Source organism: Felis catus, chromosome D4 (assembly GCF_018350175.1).
Source record: "Felis catus isolate Fca126 chromosome D4, F.catus_Fca126_mat1.0, whole genome shotgun sequence".
Taxonomy (NCBI): Eukaryota; Metazoa; Chordata; class Mammalia; order Carnivora; family Felidae; genus Felis; species Felis catus.
The window spans coordinates 62186386-62212213 of NC_058380.1; the positions used below are offsets into that span (position 1 = coordinate 62186386).

Here is a 25828-nt window from a genome sequence, read left to right on the forward strand (position 1 = left end):
AGTTTGTAGTTTCTTATAGTTTGCTGAAAATATGGTGCTGGAGGGCAGGGGAAGCAAAGGCTGATAGGTGGTTTCTTGAAGAATTAGGATATGGCCTAGTAAACAATTACTGGACAGGCTCCTGGCTTAAGGGCAAGGAAAAGACATACATTAGGGGCTCCTTCTTTCCAGACTGTCCAGTTTGCTGCCCAGTAAGCATTGAAGCACAGGTTCATGCTTAAAACAGGATCAATTTTAATACCAGAAGGTGGAAGGGAAGGATGAAATAAAAGTCAATCAACAATATTATACCTTCATCCACATGTATCCAATTCACATGGAAAGTTACATTTATAAAAGTAACACAACAAAAGCAACAGATCTATTACAAAGGCCTTAGGGGTCATCTGAATCCAATCTTCAGTCTAGTGCTTGAATCAACCCTTTACAAATCAACCGAATGGGTAAGAGTCCTTGCAGGGACAATTTGGGGGTACTTACTAGTATGACCTGGTAGGGGGAAAAATAAGCTTTGGAGTCAGACATACCTGAGTTTAAATCCCAGTTCCACCACTTACTAGCCGTATGACCTTTCTCAATTTCCTCAACCTAAAATGGAAATTATAATACCTACCTGCAAGGTAGTTCTTAGCATTAAAAACAATGTATATAAAAAGACTGGCACAAAACAGCATTATCAGGGACCTACTATGGTTCATTACCCTCCAAGGCATATCCATATTTTTAGGCAGCTCTACTAGAGAATTCTTCCTTAAACTGTGCCACATTAATAACTTCCAGACAGAACTCAGAATTGAGCCTGTGAGACTACATAATATAAATCTATGTCCTGTGGCCAATTGCCTAAGTTTTTTTTCAATTGAATAAAGAGTACTAATTCATGAACAACTCAAGGTATTCTTTGGGTAAAATGTTTTCCCAAATAACTGCAATCAGCCCACATTTCCAATTCAGTTTCTAGGACAAGGTCAATGGCACGTTTTATTTCCCTTTCTTACAACACACAAAATACCTCAAATAAGAGAACTGCGTTCCAGTTTTAACTCTGCCACAACTCTGTCAGGTAACCCTGGGAAGACACTTTGATCCTCTGGGTCTCAGTTTCATTGCTAAAGTGGATTGGACTAGATAATCGTATACCAAATTTTACAGCTATTGCTACATGTGGACAATCCTAATTTACCTTGGAAAATGCTACCTTGGTTATGCATTTTATAAATGGCATTTTCTCTGTATATCTTCAACATTTTACTGAAGTTCTTTAAATAACTACACTATATGTTATTCACTCAGTAAATATCTATTATGTACTTATTATCTGCCAAGTATTATGCAGAGAGCCTGGGGACGAATACTGAGAAAAGACAGATACAGTAACTTAAAGCTAAGGCTGCAGTAGGTGTCACCAAATAAACTACAGCATACAAGTGTTCCCAATGAGGTGAGCATGTAGTATTATGGAAAGACATAAAAAAGGGTTGGGATAAGGGTAGGAATATTGATCTAGGAAGGTGACCTGGAGAAAGTGGCATTTAATCTAAGACTCGAAAGATAATACTTAAATTAAATGAGAGAAGAGTGACCCATCTAGGCAGAAAAAATACCATGACTAAAGGTCCAGTGACTAAAGAATATAGAATATTACAGAAACTGAAAGACGTTCAGTGTAACGGGTACAGAATGTGGGAGCGGAGAGAGGCAAGATATACAGATGTAGAGGCAGGAAGGGAGCAGGTCATTGGGGGCTTTCTAGGTCAAGGTAAAGGACTTTAGACCTAGAGTTAATGGAACATCATTTACGGGTTTTAAGATGAAGTGTAACCTTATTCAGTGTGCACTTTAGGAAAGACCACTCTGGCTTACTTTTTAGAGAACAGAATGGACACACGTAGGACCTGAGGCACAGAAAACAAATTAGGAGACTGTCACAGGAATCTGGGTAAACTGGACTGTGGCCTTAAGTAGGGCAGTGGCAACCCGTAGGCAGTAATAAGCGTAGAAGGGTCAAATAAAATACAGATGGTCTAGGAATAAAGATTATGTGAGTGTTTCAAACCTCTCTGGCTCAAGCTCCCCACTTGACATATTCTTTAACATCTACTACATAGTATGCCCCGGTTTTAAATGCCACGAATGCTGAGTAAGACATTATTTCCATCCTCAATGTTTCTTCCTGGCGCACAAATATAAAAAACAAAATAATGTAGTAAGAAAAAAAAAAGTGGTGTCCAGTACTACATAAACACAAAAGACAAGAATCTGATTTAGACAGGGGGCGGAATAAAGGCTTCCTAGAAGTAGTAGACGATACATGTTTAAAAAGTGTCAACATGATTTTTCCTTCTAAACTTGCCACACCCACACCCTCACCTCCAAACACCGCCCTACAGGAAAAATACAGAACTGCAGTACTGTGTGTGTTGGGGGGGCGGGGTGTGAAAGAGAGAAAGAGAGAAAAGGAGGGAGGGATTTGAGTTTTTGCTACTACTTTTAAGATGTGGGATAATGGAATCAGATGTATTTTTCTCTTAAAATACAAACGATCAGCAAATTAAGCTGTTCCCTTTGTGAATGAACCTTAATTGACTTTGTGTATGCAATACTATCTCACATATGAAAAAGGCTTCCCCACTCACCCCTTTCTAGCAAAGCAAAATACACCCGTAGCAAGATGAAAAGAAAAAAACTAAAAGATGCAACTTCATTACCCCTCCCCCCGCAAAAAACAAAAATAAGATTATTACTTACCAGTCAGCATAAAAATTTACTAAAGCAACATCAGCATTGTCTGAAATTGAAAAACAAAACCAAACAACCTAAGTTAATTATGTCTTTGTAACTGACATAATCCAAGATTTGGTTTTCCTCATGGTCTTCTTCCCATTTATGTAAAGACCCACTAAAAATACACAATAACAATTAAGAAACCCGCACACAGGGTCATGGATAGGTTACATAATTTGTGGGAATCCCTGATCCTTTTCTCTATATTCTCCATCTTTATACCTTCACTGAATGAATATAAAGCAAAAGAAGAATCAAACCCAGATCAGGCAAGTAAGCCACTAACTCATTAAAAGTGAAATGGAGGGGCACCTAGGTGACTCAGTCAGTTAAGTGGCCAACTTCGGCTCAGGTCATGATCTCACAGTTTGTGGGTTCGAGCCCCACATCGGGCTCTGTACTGACAGCTCAGAACTTGGAGCCTGCTTCGGATTCTGTATCCCCCTCTCTCTCTGCCCCTCCCCCACTTGTGCTCTGTCTGTCTCTTCATCTGTCTCTCTCTCTCCCTCCCTCCCTCTCAAAAATAAATAAACATTTAAAAAAGTGAAGTGGGATGATCTGGGCTTTAACAATCTAGTTTTTGATCTCCCATATACATGAATAAACCAAGAAGTGACTCTGCAAGAAAATTCTATTTCACAGAAAAGACCTGTGTAACTAAACTATGTGTAAAGAAAGCTCTTGTACAGCTCAGATGTCCCACCTAGTTGCAACACGAAATCTACAACCAATAAAGTTGCAAAACATGTACATGTTCTATTTCCAATCCATTTAACAGCTCTTCTCTGTTGCCAAAATAACTTAGTATCATCTGCATATGAGGATGTGAAGACAGGAGACTAAACGTACTACAGAGAAACTTAGATAAATTCACTGACTCACAAAAATAAAAGTTATTCTAGAATTTGAAAAATGAAAGGAGAATTTTTTGTAAGTTTCAATTCTCTTCTTCCTTTTTTACCTTCAAAGCACTTTTTATCCACTTGCTTCTTCATCTAAAGCAGTGGTTCACAAACTGCACTCCCTGGACCAGAAGCACCTGCAGCATGTAGAAACTTACAGAAATGCAAATTCTCAGGTGGGGTCTAGCAGTTTCTATTAGAAACTTGGAGCCAGGCCTAGCAGTCCGGATATTATTAAGTCCTCCAGGTAACTCATGCATGCTAAAGGTTACAGACCAATGCTCTAAAGAGATCCCACAGTGTAGGAATAGACATTTTAGCATTTAAAACCAGTTCCAAGAACACAAAACAGCATATGAGTCTCAAGAATAACTCTTTTCACTTTTATTATTTTTGGTTTTGTTCTGCTTAAACCAGTGGAGGGCTTTTAAAAAGAAGAAGGTAGAAATCATTTATGCATTGCACATTTTCTTAAATCTCCTAAATTGTGATTTTTTCCATCAACCATGTGTTCACCTTCCCTCTACTACTTTTAAAAACAGAAATCTTTTCCCTGCAAGTTAATTGTATCCACAATCACACTGTCAGCAAACAAGCAGTCAGTAAAACAGTTAACTTAATTGGAGCAATGACAATAAAAGATATCAGAGTCAGTGAATTAGTCAAAAGTTAAAAAAGACAAAAGATGTCTAGACTGTGTCCTAAGACCACAAACTTTTAGTACTGCACAGTGGAGACTCCTGGCCTCTAATCTAAGTAGGCTCTAGCAAAATACGAATTGTTAAGGTGGCATTTATGACAAGACAAATAAAATGAGATGAAAGTTTATTTGTAACACATAAAGGAGACATACACATTTTAAGAAATTTTACTGAAAATCAAAACCAAAAGTGTTTTGTTAATTCAGTAAACCATGGAAATAATCATAATGCCAGCTCCTCAAACTGTTCTAGTAATTGGGATTTAACTTTGTTTTTGTATATAAACTAACTCTTTATAAAGAAGAAAAGTGTACTTTAAAAATATCAAGGTACTTACTTAAAATGTCATCTATATTTTCTGTATCAAGACTTGTTATTTCAGTTGTTACAGGAGTAAAAACCCAAGTTACCTGGAAATTTTAAAAATGTGAAATTAATAAATGTTTCCACAAAAGGTAAATATTGCAGAAAGTCTAATAAAAAGAAAATTTATGCATACAGTTGGTTCCACTTGTTATTTACAAAATCATCGATCAATTGGTTTTAATTTTTATTATCTTTATTTTTATTTTAACCCTTCACTAGATCAGTGAAACAGGGGAAATACTAACTTCTTAAGCTTAGAAACTGATCAAATAAATAAGACTTCCTATACATCCAAAAACACAAACGCAATTGTTTCTAAACAATTGAGAAATTAAGAATTTTTTCATTCTCTTAAATTAATATTTCAAGAACTTTACGGAGCAACAAGAAAAAAATGTACTGGCTTACTATCAATTTTGAAAGAATACAAACTAAAGCTAAGTTTGCTGACTCTATCCCCACCATGTTTCTAAGATAAAACAAAATGATAAAGATAAGAATTCAAGAAAGACTTTTAAGTTGTGAACCAGAAGCCTTTCTTGCCTCATCTCACATACTGGTGATAACAATGTGTCAAGGGACAGGCTATTAAAAGAGAGTAAGAATTTTCTGCTTCCAAACCATTAAACCAAATTTCAAGTTTATCAAAGACAGTATTAGCTTGCCATCTGCAAAATAAATACAAGATTCAACTTTAAACTAGCAACTGTTCACTTAGTTTAAAAGGCAGTACACTTAGTGTATTTTATTTTTAGGTTCCATCTTTTTTTTTTTTTTTTTTTTTTTAAATTTTTTTTTCAACGTTTATTTATTTTTGGGACAGAGAGAGACAGAGCATGAACGGGGGAGGGGCAGAGAGAGAGGGAGACACAGAATCGGAAACAGGCTCCAGGCTCTGAGCCATCAGCCCAGAGCCTGACGCGGGGCTCGAACTCACGGACCGCGAGATCGTGACCTGGCTGAAGTCGGACGTTTAACCGACTGCGCCACCCAGGCGCCCCTTAGGTTCCATCTTTAATACACCTTGTGTTTAAGGAAATCCATTCACTGAACCACAGCTATTGAATGACAACTAATGTCAGGGGTCCTGGTAAGGCACTGATGGCTACTCCCCTGCCCACCCATTTCACAGACGCTGTAGTAATCACTACAGTTACCACTCGAAAAATTTTTACTTCACCAACAATTCAATTTCTGAATGGTACAAAGAGCCATGTTGATGCTGATATGCAAACAAGCCCAGATAATTATCTGAAATATCTCTATACATTCATTATTTTCTTAGAAAAAGCCAAACAGCACTAGCCTTATTCTCAAGTTACCAAAATTGAGTAGCCAACAGTGGACTACTATTTCTGCTAGCAACCAATAAATTATACTCTACTAAAACTAAGCTACGTAAGTTAAAACCGCTGAATGTTTGACATATATAACTAGTTGCATCATTTTTAACACCTTAAAAATTAACTGGAGGCGTGCCTGGGTACCTCAATCAGTTGAGTGATCTCACGGTTTGTGAGATTGAGCCCCACGTTGGGTTCTGCGCTGACAGCACGGGGCCTGCTTAAGATTCTCCCTCTTTCTCTGCTCCTCCCCTACTCTCACTCTTTCTGTAGCTCTCAAAAATAAAGTTAAAAAAAAAAAAAGGAGTGGAAAGAAGGAAGTTTTACTAGGCAAAAAAAAAAAAAAAGTGGGTTGGTCATTGAAAGTCACTTTCCTTTTGGGGATGGCAGAAGTCTATTAGGCATATTGCCTAACTAGTGCTGATCAGGTATTTCTTGGCTGACTGGTTTAAAATTCCATTTCTGGGAGAGCTAAAACTGTAATTAAGTCTTAGTTTGGTAGTACGGGGCTTAGCATAAGTAACTCCATTTGAGCCTGTTTTGTGTTTAAGAAATCCGGATATACTGATACAAGATTTCAGAGTGAATTGTGTGTTGAAGAAAAATTCAAGAAGGTGAAGCAAAAATATACAATTAAGCAACAAAGTTGGTCTTTATCAAAGTCATCATTAAATAACTTGACATTTATGAAGTATCTACTAGGTACCAAGGGCACAAATGCATAAGGCATGGTATGCTCTACCATCAGGAGCTCTCAAAATTGTGGTAGTAAGGAGGGGAGAAAAATGTTAAATACAGGTAACAGTCTTCAGTTGTATGATCTAAGTAACCCCATTTTTGAAGAGTTACTTATCCATCAAAGTACGTTTATAAAGAAGTATATTCTAAATTTAACTGCTTTCTACTTTGAAATATTTACACGGCAAAAGTATTTAAATGCCAGATAATAAAAAAATCGAGGCAACGCTCAACCTGGCTGCGTTAAATACCTGTTACTTTAGAAACATGGCACCAATAACCATGCAACTGATAAGCCACATTCAGCTAGCAGCTGTGTTTAAGAGGGCCCAAAGCAAGAAAACAGTCTCTGACCCAATCATCTCTGCACCCTGTAGGGTGTAAAGGAGGCGTTTTATCATTAACATTTTTATTAATATGCAGTGTAAAGGAAAAGACAGGCTGTTTATTTGAATTATTAGCAAGCTCCACTAGTCTGACAAATTGTTTCTTTTCATGTCAGCCCTAAGCCTAAACAGAATTCTTCCAGGGAAACATCTTCATGTGTCAAATTCTATAGTGCTTAAGTAAAATAAAGACAAGTAGCTCTAAACCAGGAAGAGAGGAGGGTAATCATTCACCTAAAAGTTAAGACTTGAAGTAAACTTTTAAATGTATTTTCTTTCAAAGAAACGGCAAAGACCTACAAAGACATTTTGAATATGGAAGATCTTAACAGACATGGAGAATATTACCCTCTAATGATGAAATATTTACACAACATATGTAAATACACAGACATAAACTTAGGAAATATTTTACAAGTTGGTCATTCTCTTCAGTTCATTACCTCTTTTTCTTGCCAACAGAGAAGAATCTCCAATCATCTAGAAGTCACTACATAACTCCATCCACATGCAATAAGTACCAAATATTAAACATTTCACTCTGAGATGTGTCTAGTGACATGATCTTATTACATAAAAGGCCCATCGGTAAAAAATGGTATTCATCAAAAAAAAAAATTCATCAAAAAAAAAAAAAAAAAGGGTGACAGGCTACCTTTAAATAGAAGCTTCTTCAACAAGTAAAGAGTATTTTCTACCCTTAGCAGGTTTTTTAAGAGGTGTCTGGGTGGCACAGTTGGTTAAGCGTCCGACTTTTGATTTCGGCGCAGGTCAGGATCTCACGGTGAGATAGAGCCCCATGCCCGGCTCTGCGCTGACAGCATGGAGCCTGCTTGAGATTCTCTCTCTCTCCCTATCTCTCTGCCCGACTTGTGCTCTTTCTCTCAAAATAAATACACTTAAAAAAAAAAAAAAAGATTTCTAAAAGTTAAGAAATCCTTGGGAATTAAAAAGCTTTCTTTTCCTGGGGCACCTGGGTGGCTCAGTTGGTTAAGTGTCCAACTTCAGCTCAGGTCATGACCTCACAGCTTGTGAGTTCGAGCCCCACACCCAGCTCTGTGCTGACAGCTCAGAGCCTGGAGCCTGTTTTTGAATCCATGTCTACTGCTCCCTTTGCCCCTCCCCCACCAGCACGCTGTCGCTGTCTCTGTCTCTCAAAAATAAACATTAAAGAAGATTTAAAAAAGAATAAAAAAAGCATTCCTTTTCTTCAATTTCCCTGTGTCCTCCATGACCACGTAACTGGCTAGTGATGCCAGTGTGCCAGCTGTTATTTCCATAGCATTTCTGAAGCCACCCAGCAGTCAGTTGCTTTTCCCCAAGCACACCCCACAATTTTTCTGCTTCCTCTTCTTTGCATACATAGTTTCCTCTACCTGGAAAGTTCTCTTCTCCAACACTGCAGAATCAATCCTTCAAAGACTGACTTCCTCTTCCATGAATAGCTGTCTGATTCTCCTGGTAAAAAATAACTTTCCTTTTCGGGGTACCTTGGTGATTCAGTAGAGTGAGCGTCTGACTTTGGCTCAGCTCATGATCTCGCGGCTTGTGACTGTGAGCCCCTCACTGGGCTAGCTGCTGTCAGTGCAGAGCCCACTTTGGATCTTCTGTCTCCCTCTCTCCCTGCCCCTCCCCTGCTTGCACTCTCTCTCAAAATTAAATAAATTAAAAAGTAAAATAAACTTAAAAAAAAAAACAACTTTCCTTTCTCAAAAGTTTCACCCATTCCATGGGGTGGGGATAGAAAAAGGAGAGATGCATGCTAGTGGAAATTAAAACCTTCTCTGGATTAGATATCAGGTTGAAACAAGATACAATAAAAGATTGGTTACATGGCAAAAGATAGTTTTTTAGAAATAAATTTTGTGAAGATATTTTTACTAAGCACTCTCAGTGTTAAGTAAAATTTTAATTGTTAAAATATTAAGGTAAATATATGCATAACACTAGTGCAGACAAAATGTTCTAGCGCTCACTGCTAAACCCAGTACTGTTCCTCTTTTGAGAAAACATTAACTGAACAAGACGCTAATCCCACAGGATCTTCTTCAGAAGTATGAGCTAACATCAGTAATAACATATATTGGAAGTGAATTATTAAAACTTCTCTGTTCATAATTATACAAATAAATATAAATTACCAATTTTTCCTTATACATGAAGACCATTTGAGTGGCTATTGTTCAAATATATCCTTAAAGGGAATACTATGGCACTCCCTAAATCGAGCATTTCCCTTCAATCTAATCTGCCCAGAGGCCAGACTCCTCCTTCCAAAAGCTGCTTTGCATATATCAAACCCTCTGCCAAAAGAATACAAGAACAAAACCAACCAAACAAAAAAACCTCCAAGGGTTTTTCTCTGCCTACAGTATAAAAGCCTAAACCTTGAACCTGGCATTTAGGACCATCCACAAACTTGCTTTCCTAAATAACATCCTACTGCTCCCCATTCATATCCCATCCTCCAACTAACAGGAATGTTCTAGTTGGCCATATACTCTCGCTTGCTTGAGACAAACCCAGTTTATGCCTGGTTGCTGTGGAATATCACTAACAGCACAATTCCTTTCAAGTGGGTCCCAGTTTAGGCAATAAATTATATGGTCACCATACTGGCAGGAGACCTTTGGCAATGGAAAGGAGTTATAACAAGCTCCTCGCAAATCCCAAATTATTAATAAGTATGTAATGTCTTCCCACACGAAATACAGTAAAAGGAAATAAGAGAAAAGAATAAAGATGGATGCAGATACGAATGCTGCTGAACCAATTACTAACCTCACCCACGGACTTGATATACGAGGCTCTTCACAAGGGAATAAAATCAGTAGCTCAGGAAAACCCTTCAATGGTCACTCACAAACGGACAATACAAATCCTGAAGTTATGAATCCAAAATGCAAGGGGTCTATAGTACATGCAATTACTAAAATGTGTCTCCTTATTCTCTTGCATCCATACTTTCCTTGTGCAGTTTCTTCTTACAATGTCCTGCCTGGAACAGCTAGGAAGGGCTATCTAGTTCTCAAGACCTAATTCAAAAGCTATCTTTTCTATGAGGGCTTTCCTGATGATCCCAGAACCCAGTGATTCATTTCTCTTCTGAACCCACAGAGCACTTTCTGGAGGGTGCTAACAGATTATTATTCACACTGATTACTTGTGCTATCATACCTCCTCCAGGAGACTGAGTACCTTGAAAAAGAGACTGCACCTTATTCAATTTTGTATACCACAGATCCATTTACTACGACACCCTATTTGTATACAGTGAGTACTCAAATACATACAAAGTGAATGAGAAGATAGATGATGTTAATACACTAAGAATTTAGAGGGAGGGTGCTGGAGGTGAGAAATGGGGGAAAAAAGTTCAGAAATGGGAACAGCCAACATTTTTAACATGTTTGAGGATAATAAGGTTATCAAATAAGAATGAAGCCTATTAAAATTTGTTTTTAATTATGTAATGGTGAAGAGCACACTACTAGGTAATTATTTAGAGCCAAATTTAGAGTGAACCTCAGAAGTGATCTTCCTGCCTCCTGCAGAAAGCCCTCTACATCACTAAGTGCTGTCCTGAGTTCCTAGGCATACCTTCTTCAGGTTCCCCTACAGGTATACTCTGATGTGATTTCTAGACACTTCAGCACATAGCACTTCAGCACCCTCATTTAAGAATAGCAAGGGCACCTGGGTGGCTTAGTTGGTTAAGTGTCCGACTCTTGATTTCAGCTCAGGTCATGATCTGACAGTTCATGAGATCGAGCCCTGCCTTGGGCTCTGCGCTGACAGCATGGAGCCTGCTTGGGATTCTCTCTGTCCCTCTCCTCGCCCTCCCCAACTCATGCTTGCACGCATGACCACTCTCTCTCTCAAAAATAAACGAGAATAGCCATGTTACATTAGTGGATAAACTTCGAATATTTCTTATATTGTCTTATTTTAGGACCAGAATCTAATAAACTATCAGGCAGAAGAGGTGATTGGGTATTATTTCTGTTAGCAAGATTTATAGTCACAAAGCATTTGCTAGGCTTTGCCTTAAATGTTTTATTACCATAATTTGATGAGTTTAGAAAACAAGAAGTGTTTCTTTTAAAGCTGACTACCTTAAAACCTTGCTATTCAAATAGTTCCTGAACCAGGAGCACTGGCATCAGTTGGGAGCTTGTGAGAAATGCAGACTATCAGGCCCCAGACCTACTGAATCAGAATCTCCACTTTAACAAGATCCCCAAGTGATTCCTATGCACAAAGTTTAAGAAGCACAGCTTTAAAAAAAATTTTTTTTAATGTTTATTTTATTTTTGAGGGGGGAGGGTGGGAGGGAGTGAGTGGGGGAGGGGCAGAGAGAGAGAGAGAGAGACACAGAATCTGAAGCAGGCTCCAGGCTCTGAGCTGTCAGCACAGAGCCCAATGCGGGGTTCGAACTCACAAACTGCGAGACCATGACCTGAGCTGAAGTTGGACAAGGCAGCACTGCTTTAGATAGCAAAGGCTCTAACTCTCCAAGCAAGTATGTAAACCCATTTTAAACTCTGTACAATGTTTATGGTCCTCAAATATGAACACAAGAACATGTAAGACTCATTTGTGAAAAGTCTGTATTGACATGCAAATTACTGTGATTTTAGAAAAATGTGGAATCTGTAATCTTATTAGAAATTTACAAAGATGTTAATTTTTTAAAGTGCCTTCTGCTTGAATAGAGATTTCTGCATGAAAATTACTGGCATAAAATGGAAGCTTTAATAGAGAATGTTTCCTTCCATGTGGCATTACCGTTCTCAATTGACATTACATCTGCTAGGCATTCTGCAGTAATAGCTCAGTGTATTTTTGCTAAATCTTTCATTTTCCTGCCTTTCTGTTAGGAGACTCTCAAAGCCCTTTACACACTATGTCTCTCCTATAGCAAGAAATAAGTAATGTACGAGGCAACAGCTCTCTTCCATTCTAATCCAAATTGACAAACCAGCCTACTACCTGAAGTCCTGATGCCATGGGACCCAGGCTGCTTCTCCTCCCTGGGGCCACTTCTCTGACTCTCAGTTTTGCATTAAGCTGGCAGGCAACAGAAGCATAGAGATTTTTCAGTCGTCTGCAAGGAGCTAAGAGATATGAAAGGTCCCCAGAGAGAAAAGACTGAGGCTGACAAGCACTGTAAGAGCCTTGAAGCTGTGTATCAATGGAGGCACATCTCACTGTTAGTATTCCCAGAAGCATTATAATGAACTAGAAGTTCAAAGAGAGGGGAAAAATAGAACTAAGTATAGAATAACCCTGGCAAGCTACTTTAACCCTCAACTGCTCAGTGATACAACCTTTGGCCAAATGACACAAATTTTGGACAAGTCAGAACCAGTCTGCTTTTATAAAGAAACATTAGAAAAATTATACCATTCCTCATTAAATAAGTCAAAATATGGTGGGTGCAGACATGTTTGGGAAAATAAATTCTATACCCAAAGAATAATTCAAATGTAGGTAACATAATTCCTAAACTCAAATTCTGCCAGTAGAAACAACGATAGAAAATAAAAATATATTGTTGCAATTCGTATTTTTTCTTGCACATTAGTTATTTGATCAGGCATGGGTTTCCATTAAAACTGATGTCATTTCGGGGCGTCTGGGTGGCTCAGTCGGTTAAGCGTCCGACTTTGGCTCAGGTCATGATCTCGTGGTCCGTGAGTTCGAGCCCCACGTTGGGCTCTGTGCTGACAGCTCAGAGCCTGGAGGCTGCTTCAGATTCTGTGTCTCCCTCTCTCTGACCCTCCCCCGTTCATGCTCTGTCTCTCTCTGTCTCAAAAATAAACATTAAAAAAAAAAAACAACTGATGTCATTTCACAATGTACTACAAAGCTTCACTAATCAAAACAGTATGGTACTGACACAAAAATAGACATAGATCAATGGAACAGAATAGAGAGCTAAGAAATAAACCCACAAGTACCTGGCCAATTAACCCATGACTAAGGGGACAAGAGTATACAATGGGGAAAAGACAGTTTCTCCAATAAATGGTGCTGGGAAAATTGGACAGCTACATGCAAAATAATGAGATTGAACCACTTTCTTACAATATACACAAAAATAAACTCAAAATGGATTAAAGACCTAAATGTGAGACCCAAAACCATAAAAATCCTAGAAGACAGCACAGGCAGTAATTTCTCACACTGGCCTTTGCAACATTTTTCCCTAAGGCAAGGGAAACAAAAACAAACTATTGGGACTACATCAAAATAAAAAGCTTTTGCACAGGGAAGGAAATGGTCAACAAAAGGCAACCTACTAAATAGGAGAAGATATTTAAAAATTATATATCTGGTAAGGGGTTAATATCCAAAATATATAAAGAATTTATACAACTCAACACCAAAAAGAAACAAACGAACAAAAACACACCCCACAAACAAACAAAAGAAACCAACACCAAATAATCTGATTAAAAATGGGCAGGGGTGCCTGGGTGGCTCAGTCAGTTAAGTGTCCAACTCTTGACTGCAGCTCAAAAGAAAAGGGCAGAGGACCTGAACAGACATTTTCCAAAAGCCATATGAAAAGATGATCACTATCACTAATGATCAGGAAAATGCAAATCAAAACAATGAGATATCTCTGCATACTGTCAGAATGCCTAAAATAAAAAAGACAAGAAATAACAAGTACTGGTGAGGATGTGGATAAAAAGGAACCCTTGTGCACTGTTGGTGAGCATGTATGCTGCTGGGGTCCCCGTAGAACACAGTATGGAGGCGCCTCAAAAATTAAAAGCAGAAATGCCGTATGATCCATTAGTTTCACTACCGGGTATTTACTCAAAGAAAACAAAAACACCAATTCAAAAAAATATATGCATTTCTATGTTTATTGCAGCATTATTTACAATAGCCACGATACTGAAGCAACCCAAGTGTCCATCCATAGATGAAGGAATAAAGAAGGTACAGTACGGGTACACGCACGCACGCACACACACACACACACACACACAACGGAACATTACTCGGCTATTAAAAAAAAAAAAACAAGAGGAGATCTTGCCATTTGTGACAACATGGATGAACCCAGAAGGTATTATGTTAAGTGACATAAGTCAGAGAAAGATAAGTATCATGTGACTTCACTTATATGTGGAACCTAAAGATCAAAACAAATAAAAAGCAGAAACAGACCCATAAATACAGAGAACTGATGGTTATCATCAGAGACAGGGTAGGTGGATGGGGGAAATGGGTGAAGGAGAGTGGGAGCTACACAGCTTCCAGTTATGGAATGAGAATGTCACAGAAGAGGCGCAGCATAGGGAGCACAGTCAACGGCACTGGAATCGCGTTGTATAGTAACAGGTAGTGGCTACACTTGTGGTGAACACAGCATAATGTATGAAACTGTCCCACTACTATGTTGTACCCCTGAAACTAATGTAACATTTTATGTCAACTATACTAAAAGAAAAAAAAATGGGGGTGCTGACAGTGCAGAGCCTCCCTGGGATTCTCTCTCTCTGTCCCTCCCCTACTCTATCAACATAAATAAATAAACATTTTTTAAAAATTGATGGGGTGCCTTGGTGGCTCAGTTGGTTAAGTGTCCAACTCTTGATTTTGGCTCGGGTCATGGTCTTGCAGTTTCGGGAGCTCGAGCCTCGCACTGACCGCACGGAGCCTGCGGGATGGAGCTTCTCCCTTTGTCTCTGCCCCTCCCCCACTCGCACTCTCTAAATAAACAAACAAACAATAAATAATTAAAAAGTCGATGTCATCTGTGTGTTTGGTTCCCCACTGTATTCTAAAAACGGGATGAGAGCCCAATACAAGACGATATGTTAACTGTACTGGAATTAAAACAAAAAACCAAAAAAGGAAGTGGATCAACTAATTTACCTAGAATAGACAATGTAGTAGTCTGACCTTCACAGAAGAGTCCAAAGCTTTTCAGAAATGGGATTGATCTTCTCAATGTGTGGAAAGGGTTTTTCTCTTAAAATCACCCCATACCCCTCCTCTAAAATCTAAAATTCTAGCAATGGTGGTACTAACAAAGCATGGGAATTGGGAGAATAGTTAAGATGAGAATTGTCTTCTTTTTCTGTACACAGTCTGGAACCAGAGGTGGGGGGTGGGGGAGGAGGAGGGAGGGTGGTGTGAGACAACATCCCATTCATCACTGTCTCCAGAACAAATACTTGCAAATATATGCCGAGAGAAAATTATGACTACTCTTCTTGTGCTACATTGTAATTCTCACGCAGGATGCCTCAGGAAACCAAGTTCCCTTAATGGAATCTACATACATGTTGGTACATATATTTTTTTGTTAGATCATTCACTCCATAAATATTTCACTGAGTCATCTACTGTATACATGCTAGGCACCATACTAGGCACTAGGGATAGGGTTGTGAATAACATTATATATATGCATATATGTACAAACATCTAGCAAGATCATCAAACTTAAATTCTCTTTCACATTGAAAAAAGAGAAAGAGAAGATTCTCTCTGTCTGAAGTATTTTAATTGAAAAGTCATCCATAGTTCCTGGCAAAGTCATTCTCAAAAGACAACTGCTGGGCACCAAACAATGAGAATTACACAGTATGTCATAGGCTCTTTTTGCTTAGGCTTTCGAGAAGCTTTGAGTTAATCTTAATGCAGACGACTACACTGACACTGTTACTGAACAATCTTAACATTACCAAAAGTGGAACGACCAGATATTAATGCTTCTTTATAGGATACAATAGGAAATAAAAAGCACCACTTACGAAGTATTAACCCAAAAAACTTAACCTGACCTCAATCTCATCAAGCCCAAGAACTAGTACAAGGAAACAATGAATACAGAGTAAAACACAAAATGACACCATGGGGATCCAAGAAGCCATGTCAAGAGATAGGAAATTTTAAGGGCACCCGGGTGACTCAGGCAGTTAAGCGTCTCACATTCTTGATCTCAACTCAGGTCTTAATCTCAGGATTGTGAGTTCAAGCCCCATGCTGGGCTCCATGCTGGGCATGAAGCCTACTTAAAAAAAGAGAGAGAGAGGGGCGCCTGGGTGGCGCAGTCAGTTAAGCGTCCGACTTCAGCCAGGTCACGATCTCGCAGTCCGTGAGTTCGAGCCCCGCGTCAGGCTCTGGGCTGATGGCTCAGAGCCTGGAGCCTGTTTCCGATTCTGTGTCTCCCTCTCTCTCTGCCCCTCCCCCGTTCATGCTCTGTCTCTCTCTGTCCCAAAAATAAACATTGAAAAAAAAAATTAAAAAAAAAAAAAGAGAGAGAGAGAGAGAGAGAGAGAGAGAGAGAGAGAGAGAGAGAGAGAGAGAGAGGAAATTTTATAGGAAAAATGACAGCTTATCTTCACCGGGGCTCCCCCCAAAGCAGATCCCAAGACAAGTAGCCCAATACAAGCAGTTTATTTGGAAGAAAAAGGAAGTACCCATAAAGAAATGGGGAAGAAGGATGGGGAAGATAGCCACTATACAACATAATACAGTGAACTAAATGCCAATGTTTTTACTTTTTAAACAAATTTCAAGGTTTATACCATATAGGCCCTGATATATCCTAAACTGTATAATTTAAATCCTTTAACTGTCTTATTTACCAATTTCTGCTGGTGGCATATTTCTAAACTGCACAAAGTGAAGAAAATGCCTCCTATATACATCAAACAATGTCTGTATTTCACTACTAAACATATGACCCTGACCCCTCTTGGTGAGTCAACAACCTTCAGTGAAGAACTGTTCTTTGGTAAAACCTTCAGTTTTTTGTTTTCCATATTTACTAGTTCTGGAATGACTCTCAGGCTTTTTGGTTTCCTTTCCCTGAGTACTATGTTCTACAATAAAAAATATTTTCATTAACAAATCCAAGAATGATTCCATTTTTTTTTTAAGTTTATTTATTTTGAGGGGGAGAGAGAGAGAGAGAGAGCACATGCACAAGTGGGGTAAGGGCAGAGAGAGAGGGGAGAGAGAGAATCCCAAGCAGGCTCTGCACTGTAAGCACAGAGCCTGGTGTGGGGCTTGAACTCACCAACCGTAAGATCATGACCTAAACGGAAACCAAGAGTCAGATGCTTAACTGACTGAGCCACCCAGGCGCCACCCAAGAATGATTCCATTTTTATATAGGCCTAATGTGTTAATCCACTGCTTAAAAATCTGTATCTTCAAAATTGTACTGTTCCTTCAGATCAAACCAATTCTAAATGTCAATCAGAACTAATCTTTGAAAGGCCACATAATTGCTGGGATACCTGTAGTAATTCAATCACCAGATGAAAGAATCATTGGCTGCCCCATAGCCCACATACTGTTTTAATTAAGTCTGCAAAGGGGCGCCTGGGTGGCTCAGTCAGTTAAGCATCCAACTTCAGCTCAGGTCATGATCTCACAGTCTGTGAGTTCAAGCCCTGCGTTGGGCTCTGTGCTGACAGCTCAGAGCCTGGAGCCTGCTTTGGATTCTGTGTCTCCCTCTCTCTCTGACCCTCCCCCATTCATGCTCTGTCTTTCTCTGTCTCAAAAATAAATAAACATTAAAAAAAAAATTAAGTCTGCAAAGCAAATGGATTTGTCCTTTCCCCTTTGGTCTAAATTCCCTCCCCCTCCCCCCATGACAGTCTCAAAGCTTTCATAAATATTAAGGGTCATTACTTCATGATCTCCATCACTACCATGTAGTGTTTTAGCTTTCTAAGCAATTTGACCAAAAGTAATCAGGGAATGACCATGGTTTATTAAAGGGAAATCCAAATTTAGGACTCTATCTCACTTGTGCACTCTGTCACCCTTTTCTTAGTTGCCATGAGATAAAGAAGGAACAAAGATGGACCTAGAGGATATGAGGCTAAGTGAAATAAACCAGATAGAGAAAAACAAATACCATATGATTTTGCCCAAAAATGAATCTAAAAAACAAATGAACAAACAAACAAAAAGTACAATCAGACCTACAAACACAGAGAAGTTTAAACTGATAGTTGCCAGAGTAAAAGGAGGTTGGGGGTGGGCAAAATGGGTGAAGGGGAGTGGGAGATAGAGGCTTCCAGTTATGGAATGAGTAAGTCACCGGAATAAAAGGTACAGCATAGAGAACATAATCAGTGGTATTGTGATAGTGTTGTATGGTGATGGTAGCTATACTTCTGGTGAGCAGAGCATAATGTACAGAGATGCTGAATCACTATGTTATACACATAAAACTAATGGAACATTATGTGACAGCTATACAACCCCAACCCAAAAAAGCAAGTTCACATGATACTAGTTTACAGTCCTCTGAAAGGACAATAAACATTATGTATATAATAACATAACTTTTATTTACTTTTCAGCTAAGTAAGGCTATAAGATGACCTACATAATACATTAAAAATTTTTATCTGAGTTACCAGATATTCACCAAAGGGGTTACATCTAGAAAGGGGGAAAGAAGTTAAGAATGGGAAGAGGTAAAGGGATACAAGTTTTCTTTTTTATTCCACTTATTATATTTATTTTTTTTCTTTATTAAATTGTTTACTCTAGAATGTTTTCCTATATCATTTGAAAAATTACTAATTACGCAATATAATTTGTTTTTACTCCTTTGATCAGTGAGGTTAAGATTTTTTTTTTTTTCAACGTTTATTTATTTATAGGACAGAGAGAGACAGAGCATGAACGGGGGAGGGGCAGAGAGAGAGGGAGACACAGAATCGGAAACAGGCTCCAGGCTCTGAGCCATCAGCCCAGAGCCTGACGCGGGGCTCGAACTCACGGACCGCGAGATCGTGACCTGGCTGAAGTCGGACGCTTAACCGACTGCGCCACCCAGGCGCCCCAAGATTTTTTTTTAATTTTTTTTTAATGTTTATTTATTCTTGAGAGAGAGAGAGAGAGAGAGAGAGAGAGAGAGAGAGAGAGAGAGAGAATGTGAGCGGGGGAGGGGCAGACAGAGAGAGAGACACAGAATCCAAAGCAGACTCCAGACTCTGAGATGTCAGCACAGAGCCCGACGTGGGGCTTGAACGAACCATGAGATCATGACCTGAGCTGAAGTTGGACGCTTAACCGACTCAGCCATCCAGGTGCCCCAGTATGGTAAGATTTTTAAACAGATTTCCTAACAGTGAATAATCCTTATCTTCTTAGAATAACTCCATCTGCTCAAGTTGCAAATTTATTTAATATTCTACTAAATTCTATATGCTAATATTTTACTAGGATATTTGCGTTAATATAATGGTTGAGATTGTTCTGTAGTTCTCCTTTTGGGTACTGCTTTTACTAGATATTTAGATATTTTGCTAGATATGTAGGTCTTCAAACAAAAATTGGATAAGCTTCACCTTTCACAGTGAGTTGAAATAGTTTTGATAACACAGGGATGAGTGGTTGAGTAGAGCCTTTGGAGGCAGACTGCCTGGATTTGCATCCTAGATATGTCACTTCCTAGTGGTTGACATTGGGCAAATTAATCATTTTGTGCCACAGTGTCCTCATCTATAAAAAAGGGGTGATGATGATGATGGTGATATGATTTCACAGTGTTATTTTGAGAATTCGTATACAGCACAGAGCAAGCGTTCATAAGTTCTTACGTATTTGTAAGCATTCATCCATGAACTCGTCTGAGCCAGGTGCTTCTGGGGAGGGTACCGCTTTGTAACTTTTCTATGTAGACATAGTGATACATATAGATTGAACTGCTATTGGACATACTATAGCACTACTATTTATTTCTACTGATAGACATTTGGGATATTTCTAGATTTTATTATTACAAACGATGCTGCATCAACATTCATGTGTTTCTTTATGCATATTAGAAGCATTTTTTTGAGGGTCTATAACTAGGAGTTAAATTGCTATGTCTAAGCACACGTGGATCAATTTTAGCAAATATTTCCATATTCTCATCAGAGTGCCCCTTCTGTTTGTTTGGTTTTTTTTTAAATTTTTTTTTCAATGTTTTTATTTATTTTTGGGACAGAGAGAGACAGAGCATGAACGGGGGAGGGGCAGAGAGAGAGGGAGACACAGAATCGGAAACAGGCTCCAGGCTCCGAGCCATCAGCCCAGAGCCCAACGCAGGGCTCGAACTCACGGACCGCGAGATCGTGACCTGGCTAAAGTCGGACGCTTAACCGACTGCGCCACCCAGGCACCCCGCCCCTTCTGTTTTTTATAATTCTCTACAGATGTTTTGGTCTTGACTAATTCCTTCCTCCTGTTTTTGCTATTATCCTTATTTTTGACAGCTAGAATTTAGTGTTTTATGAGTACATTCCAACACCCATATTTATTCAACACAGTGATTACTCATACTTTACATCTCAGTTGAGTGGATTATGTCTATGAGCAGATTTTTCAAGAAGAGAACATGGGCATTAGACTTCCCTCAACTCTGGAGACCCTTCCTCCACATTTCTCACATGAAGCAGTAGCTGACTTTGCCCTCCCCAGAGCTCTGAACACCAGCTCTGTGGATCTTCCTTTCAAATTCCTACCTTTTGATGACGATAATCTCTTATCTCCCTCAATCTAGGCATAGAACTACTTCCCAGTGTTATTACTGTCTTTGTTTTTTGCTCTTTCAGCCCCCAACATCTATGTAACCAGTTCCCCATATTAAATCCTTTCCCATATATTGGTGGGAAGGAATGAACAATCAGTAATTGCTAATCAGTAATTACTGATCAATAATCAGAAATTACTAATATCAGAAATGAAAGAGAGGACATCACACTACAGATCCCATGGACATTAAAAGGATAATCAAGAAATACTATGAACAACTCTCGGTCCACAAATTTGATAACCTAGGAAATAGAACAATTCCTTGAATGACACGATCTGCCAAAACTCACACAAGGAGAAGACGACTATCTACATAGGCCTATATCTATTAAAGAAATTCAATCAAAAATCAACAACCTTCCAAGGGAGAAAGCACCAGGCCCAGATGGGTTCACTGGGGAACTTTACCACACACTTAAGAAATTATAATTCTTTATAATCTCTTTGAGAAGACAGAAGCAGAGGAAATACATCCTAAGTCATTCTAGAAGCCAGTGTTACTCTAATACCAAAATCAGACAAAGACATTACGAGAAAACTATAGACCAATTTCTCTCATAAATGCAAAAAGATATTAGCAAACTAAATCCAAAATTGATAAAAAGAATTATATACCATGACCAAATGGGGATTTATCCAAGGAATGCAAAGCCAATTCAATATGTGAAAATCATTCAATATAATCCATTATATCAACAGGCTATAGAAGAAAAATCATATGATCACATTGATACATGCAGAAAAAGCATCTGACAAAATATAATACTCTTTCATGATAAAAACTCTCAGTAACCTAGGAATAGAAGTGAACTTCCACAACTAGTTAATGAACCTCTACCTCTACTATCACACTTAGTGGTGAGACACTTGAAGCTTTCCAATTAAGATCAGGTACAAAGCAAAGATGTTTGTTTTTCAAGACCATACTGGATGTCCTAGCTAATGCAATAAGACACAAAAAAAGGAAATAAAACATACACAGATTGGGAAGGAAGCAACACAACTGCTTTTGTTTGCATTTGATAGATAATCTATGCAAATCCAAAAGCAATAACAACAACAACAAAAAAGAAACCTCCTGGAACTAATAAACAATTATAGCAAGGTTGCAGGATACCACATGAATAAACAAAAGTCAATCGCTTTTCTATCAGTATCATTTACATTGGCATCCTCCAAAATGAAACACGTAGTATTAATCTAACAAAATATGTATAAGATCTACATGAGGAAAACTATGAAACTCTGATGAATGAAATCAAAGAACTAAATATATGGAGAGTTATTCTATGTTAATGGATAAGAAAACTCAAAATTGTTAAGAGGTCAGTTCTTCCCAACTTGATCTATGGATTCAGTGCAAACTCAATACAAATCTCAGCAACTTATTTTGTGGATATTAAGAAACTGTTTCTAAATTTCATATAGAAAGGCAAAAGATCCAGAATAGACAACAATTGAAGGGCAAGAACAAGATTGGAAGATTGACACTATCTGATTTAAAGACGCACTCTAAAGCTACAATGAACAAGACAGTGTGACACTAGCAAAAGAATACACAAATAGACCAATGGAAAAGAAGGCTCATAGACTCATAAATAGAATCAACTCATCTCTGACAAAGAAGCAAAAGCAATACAATAGAAAAAAGACAGCCTTTTCAACAATGATGCTATAACACCTGAACATCCACATGCAAAAAAATGAACCTAGACACAGACCTTATACCTTTCACAAAAATTACTTCAAAATGGATCACAGACCTAAATGTAAAACAAAAAACTATACAACTCCTAAAGGCAATAAATTTAGATCATCTTGGGTTTGGTGATGACTTTTTAGATATAACACCAAAGGCATGATCCATAAAAGAATGAATTGATAAGCTGGATTTCATTAAAATTAAGATTTTCTGCTCTGCAAAAGGCACTGTCAAGAGAATAAGATTATAAGCCATACATTGGGAGAAAGTATTTACAAAAGACACAACTGACAAAGAACTTTTATCTAAAATATACAAAGAATTCTTAAAACTCAACAATAAAAAACCAATCTGTTTAAGAAGTGGGCCCAAAACCTTAACAGACACAAGTCATACAGATGGCGAATAAGTATATAAAAACATGCTTTGCAGGGCGCCTGGGTGGCTCAGCTGGTTAAGCGTCCAACTTCGGCTCAGGTCATGAGCTCATGGTTCATGAGTTCGTGCCCTGTCTTGGGCTTTGCGCTGACAGCTAAGAGCCTGGGGCCTGCTTCAGATTCTGTGTCTCCGTCTCTCTCTGCCCCTCCCCTGCTTGCTCTCTGTCTCTGTCTCTCTCTCTCTCTAAATTAAAGAAACATTAAAAAAATTTAAAAACATGCTTTTCATCATATATCCTCAGGAAAATGCAAATTAAAAGGATGAGATACCACTACACACCTATTAGAATGGCCAAAATCCACAGTGCTGACAATATCAAATGTTGGCAAGGATGCGGAGCAACAGAAATTCTCATTCATTGTTGATGAAAATGCAAAATGGTACAGCCACTTTGGAAGATGGTTTGGCTGTTTGTTGCAAAGCTAAACATCCCCTTAACATGTAATCCAGCAATCCATGCTCCTTGGTATCTACTCAAAGGAAGTGAGAACTTATGTTTGCTCAAAACCTACCCATGGATGTTTACAAAAGATTTTATAACTGTCAAAACTTGGAAGTGACCAAGATGTCCTTCAGTAGGTGAACTGATTAACTGTGGTACATCCAGATGAAGGAATACTATGCAGTGCTAAAAAAAAAAAAAAAAAAAAAAAAAAAAAAAAAAAGGAATAAGCTATTAAGCCGTGAACGAATATACAGGAAACTTAAATGCATACTACTAAAGTGAAAGAAGACAATCTAAAAAAAAACTACACTATGTTTATTTCCCACCATATGACATTATGAAGTATAAGACAAGAAAAAGCAAAGCTATCAAGATAGTAAAAATATCAGTAGCCAGAGTTCAGAAGGGAGAGATGGATAAATCAGTAGAGCACAGAGGATTTTTAGGGCAGTGACACTACTTTGTATAATACTATGATGGTAGATACATGTCATCACACATTTGTCCAAACCCATAGAATGTACAAAAACCAAGAGTAAATCCTAATGTAACCTCCAGGCTTTGCGTGATAATGATGTGTCAAGGTAGGTTCAACAACTATAATAAACACACCACTTTGGTGGGGGATGTTGATAATGAGGGAGGCTAAGCACATGTGAGGGCAGGGAGTACACAGGAAATCTCTGTACCTTCTGCTTAATATAGCTGCGAACCTGAAACTGTTCTTCAAAAAAGAAACTATTCATTCAAAAATGAATACACATTAAAAAGAAAAAGTTATCCCTTATTCCATTATTAATGCAAATTAAAGTTATTTTCCTAAATATCTTTAATGCAAAAAATTATTTAATTCACTACTTTTCTTTTATCTTTTTTTAATTTTTTTTTCATGTTTGTTTATTTTTTGAGAGAGAGAGAGAGAGAGACAGAGTGCAAGGGGAGGGGCAGAGGGAGAGGGAGACACAAAATCTGAAGCAGGCTCCAGGCTCTGAGCCATCAGTACAGAGCCCAATGCAGGGCTCAAACCCACAAACACTGAGATTATGACCTGAGCCGAAGTTGGTCACTTAATCGACTGAGCCACCCGGGGGCTCCATTACTTCTATTTTCAAGCCTGAAGAATAACATCTGAGATATATACACATGCACATGAATAGTTTATTTCTTTCTGTCTATGGATCTATATAAATATAGATTTGGGGTCAAAAAGGACCACAGAGGCTGCAGTGGGTTGAACAGGGCACCCCCAAAATTCATGTCACCCAGAGCTTCAGACTGTGACCTTACTTAGAAACAGGACTCTTGAGGATATGATGATCACAAGATGAAATCATCCTGGATTTAGGATTTAGGGTGGGCCCTGTATCAAATGGCTGATGTCCTTGCAAGAAGAGAAGAGACCATAGAGACACAAAGAGGAAAAGATGATGTAAAGATGGAGGTAGAGACTTGGTGTGATCCATCTATAAGCCAAGGAATACCTGGAGCCACTGGAAGCTAGAAGAGGCAAAGAAGGATTCTCCCAGAGAAGATTGAGAGGGGCAGCGGCCCTACTAGTTAGTACCTTGATTTCAGGCTTCTGGTTTCCAGAACAGTGAGAGAATAAATTTGTTTTAAGCCATCAAGTTTGTGCTAGTTCACTGCAGCAACCGTAGGAAACCAATACAAAAGCAAAATCATGTTAGTTTACATTTAAGAACTAAGTACAAAAAGCAAAGAAGTCATGACCACTCATACATGTATTTGGCAAAGCAAATACACCACTAGCAAGAAGTCTTCGTCATTAGAATCCTTTCATATGATAATGACCTTGCATTTAAAAACCTAAGACTGTTATAAAATAATGAAAACGTTATTTCACTATGGAAATGCCTCTCTTCTTGCTTTATTTTACTTTTGTCAAGGAGGTGGTTTTATGCTCTTGTATTCACTTGTTTCCTTAGTACCTGGTATGATGCTTGACAAACAGTAGAGACTCCACAATGCCTGCTAAATGAACAGACTGAACTAAATAAAGTTCTTCCATTTTCAGACATTCTACAATTCTACAAGACCACAAAAGAAACCTATCTACTTAAAGCTGGGAGAGGCCATGAATTAACATTTGTTTTGCAATCAGACTAGGAAGCATTTTCTGAAATCTTTGTTTGAGGACTAGTACTCAATTATGACAGTGAAAGGATCACTTTTAAATAGGGAAAAAAAAAAACCCCAAAACATGTGCTTCACCATAAAGCAGGAATTCTAGAGACTCCCTTCCCTCAAGTATTTTAAGAAAAATACTTGGCCTGCCTCAGAACAAACTAGCAAGTAAAAAAGTGACAAATCAAAAAAATACCACATTCATCTTGGATTTAATTTAAAGAGGGAGGGGGGGAAAAAGCAAATTTTAATCAGCTGGAGTTTACATCTTCTATCGCTGTGGAAATTATAAGCATAATT

The 25828-nt window shown here is 38.3% G+C and overlaps 1 protein-coding gene across 1 annotated transcript in view; it reads right to left on the bottom strand.

Annotated features, from left to right (window-relative positions):
- Positions 1-25828, bottom strand: part of ERP44 (endoplasmic reticulum protein 44) — a 95056-nt gene that overhangs the window by 51784 nt on the left and 17444 nt on the right. The window contains exons 2-3 of the mRNA XM_011288533.4: positions 4725-4797; positions 2749-2788 (exon numbers count right to left, since the gene is read on the bottom strand). Coding sequence (XP_011286835.3) covers positions 2749-2788; positions 4725-4797 — 113 coding nt within the window. The remainder of the gene's footprint in view (positions 1-2748; positions 2789-4724; positions 4798-25828) is intronic.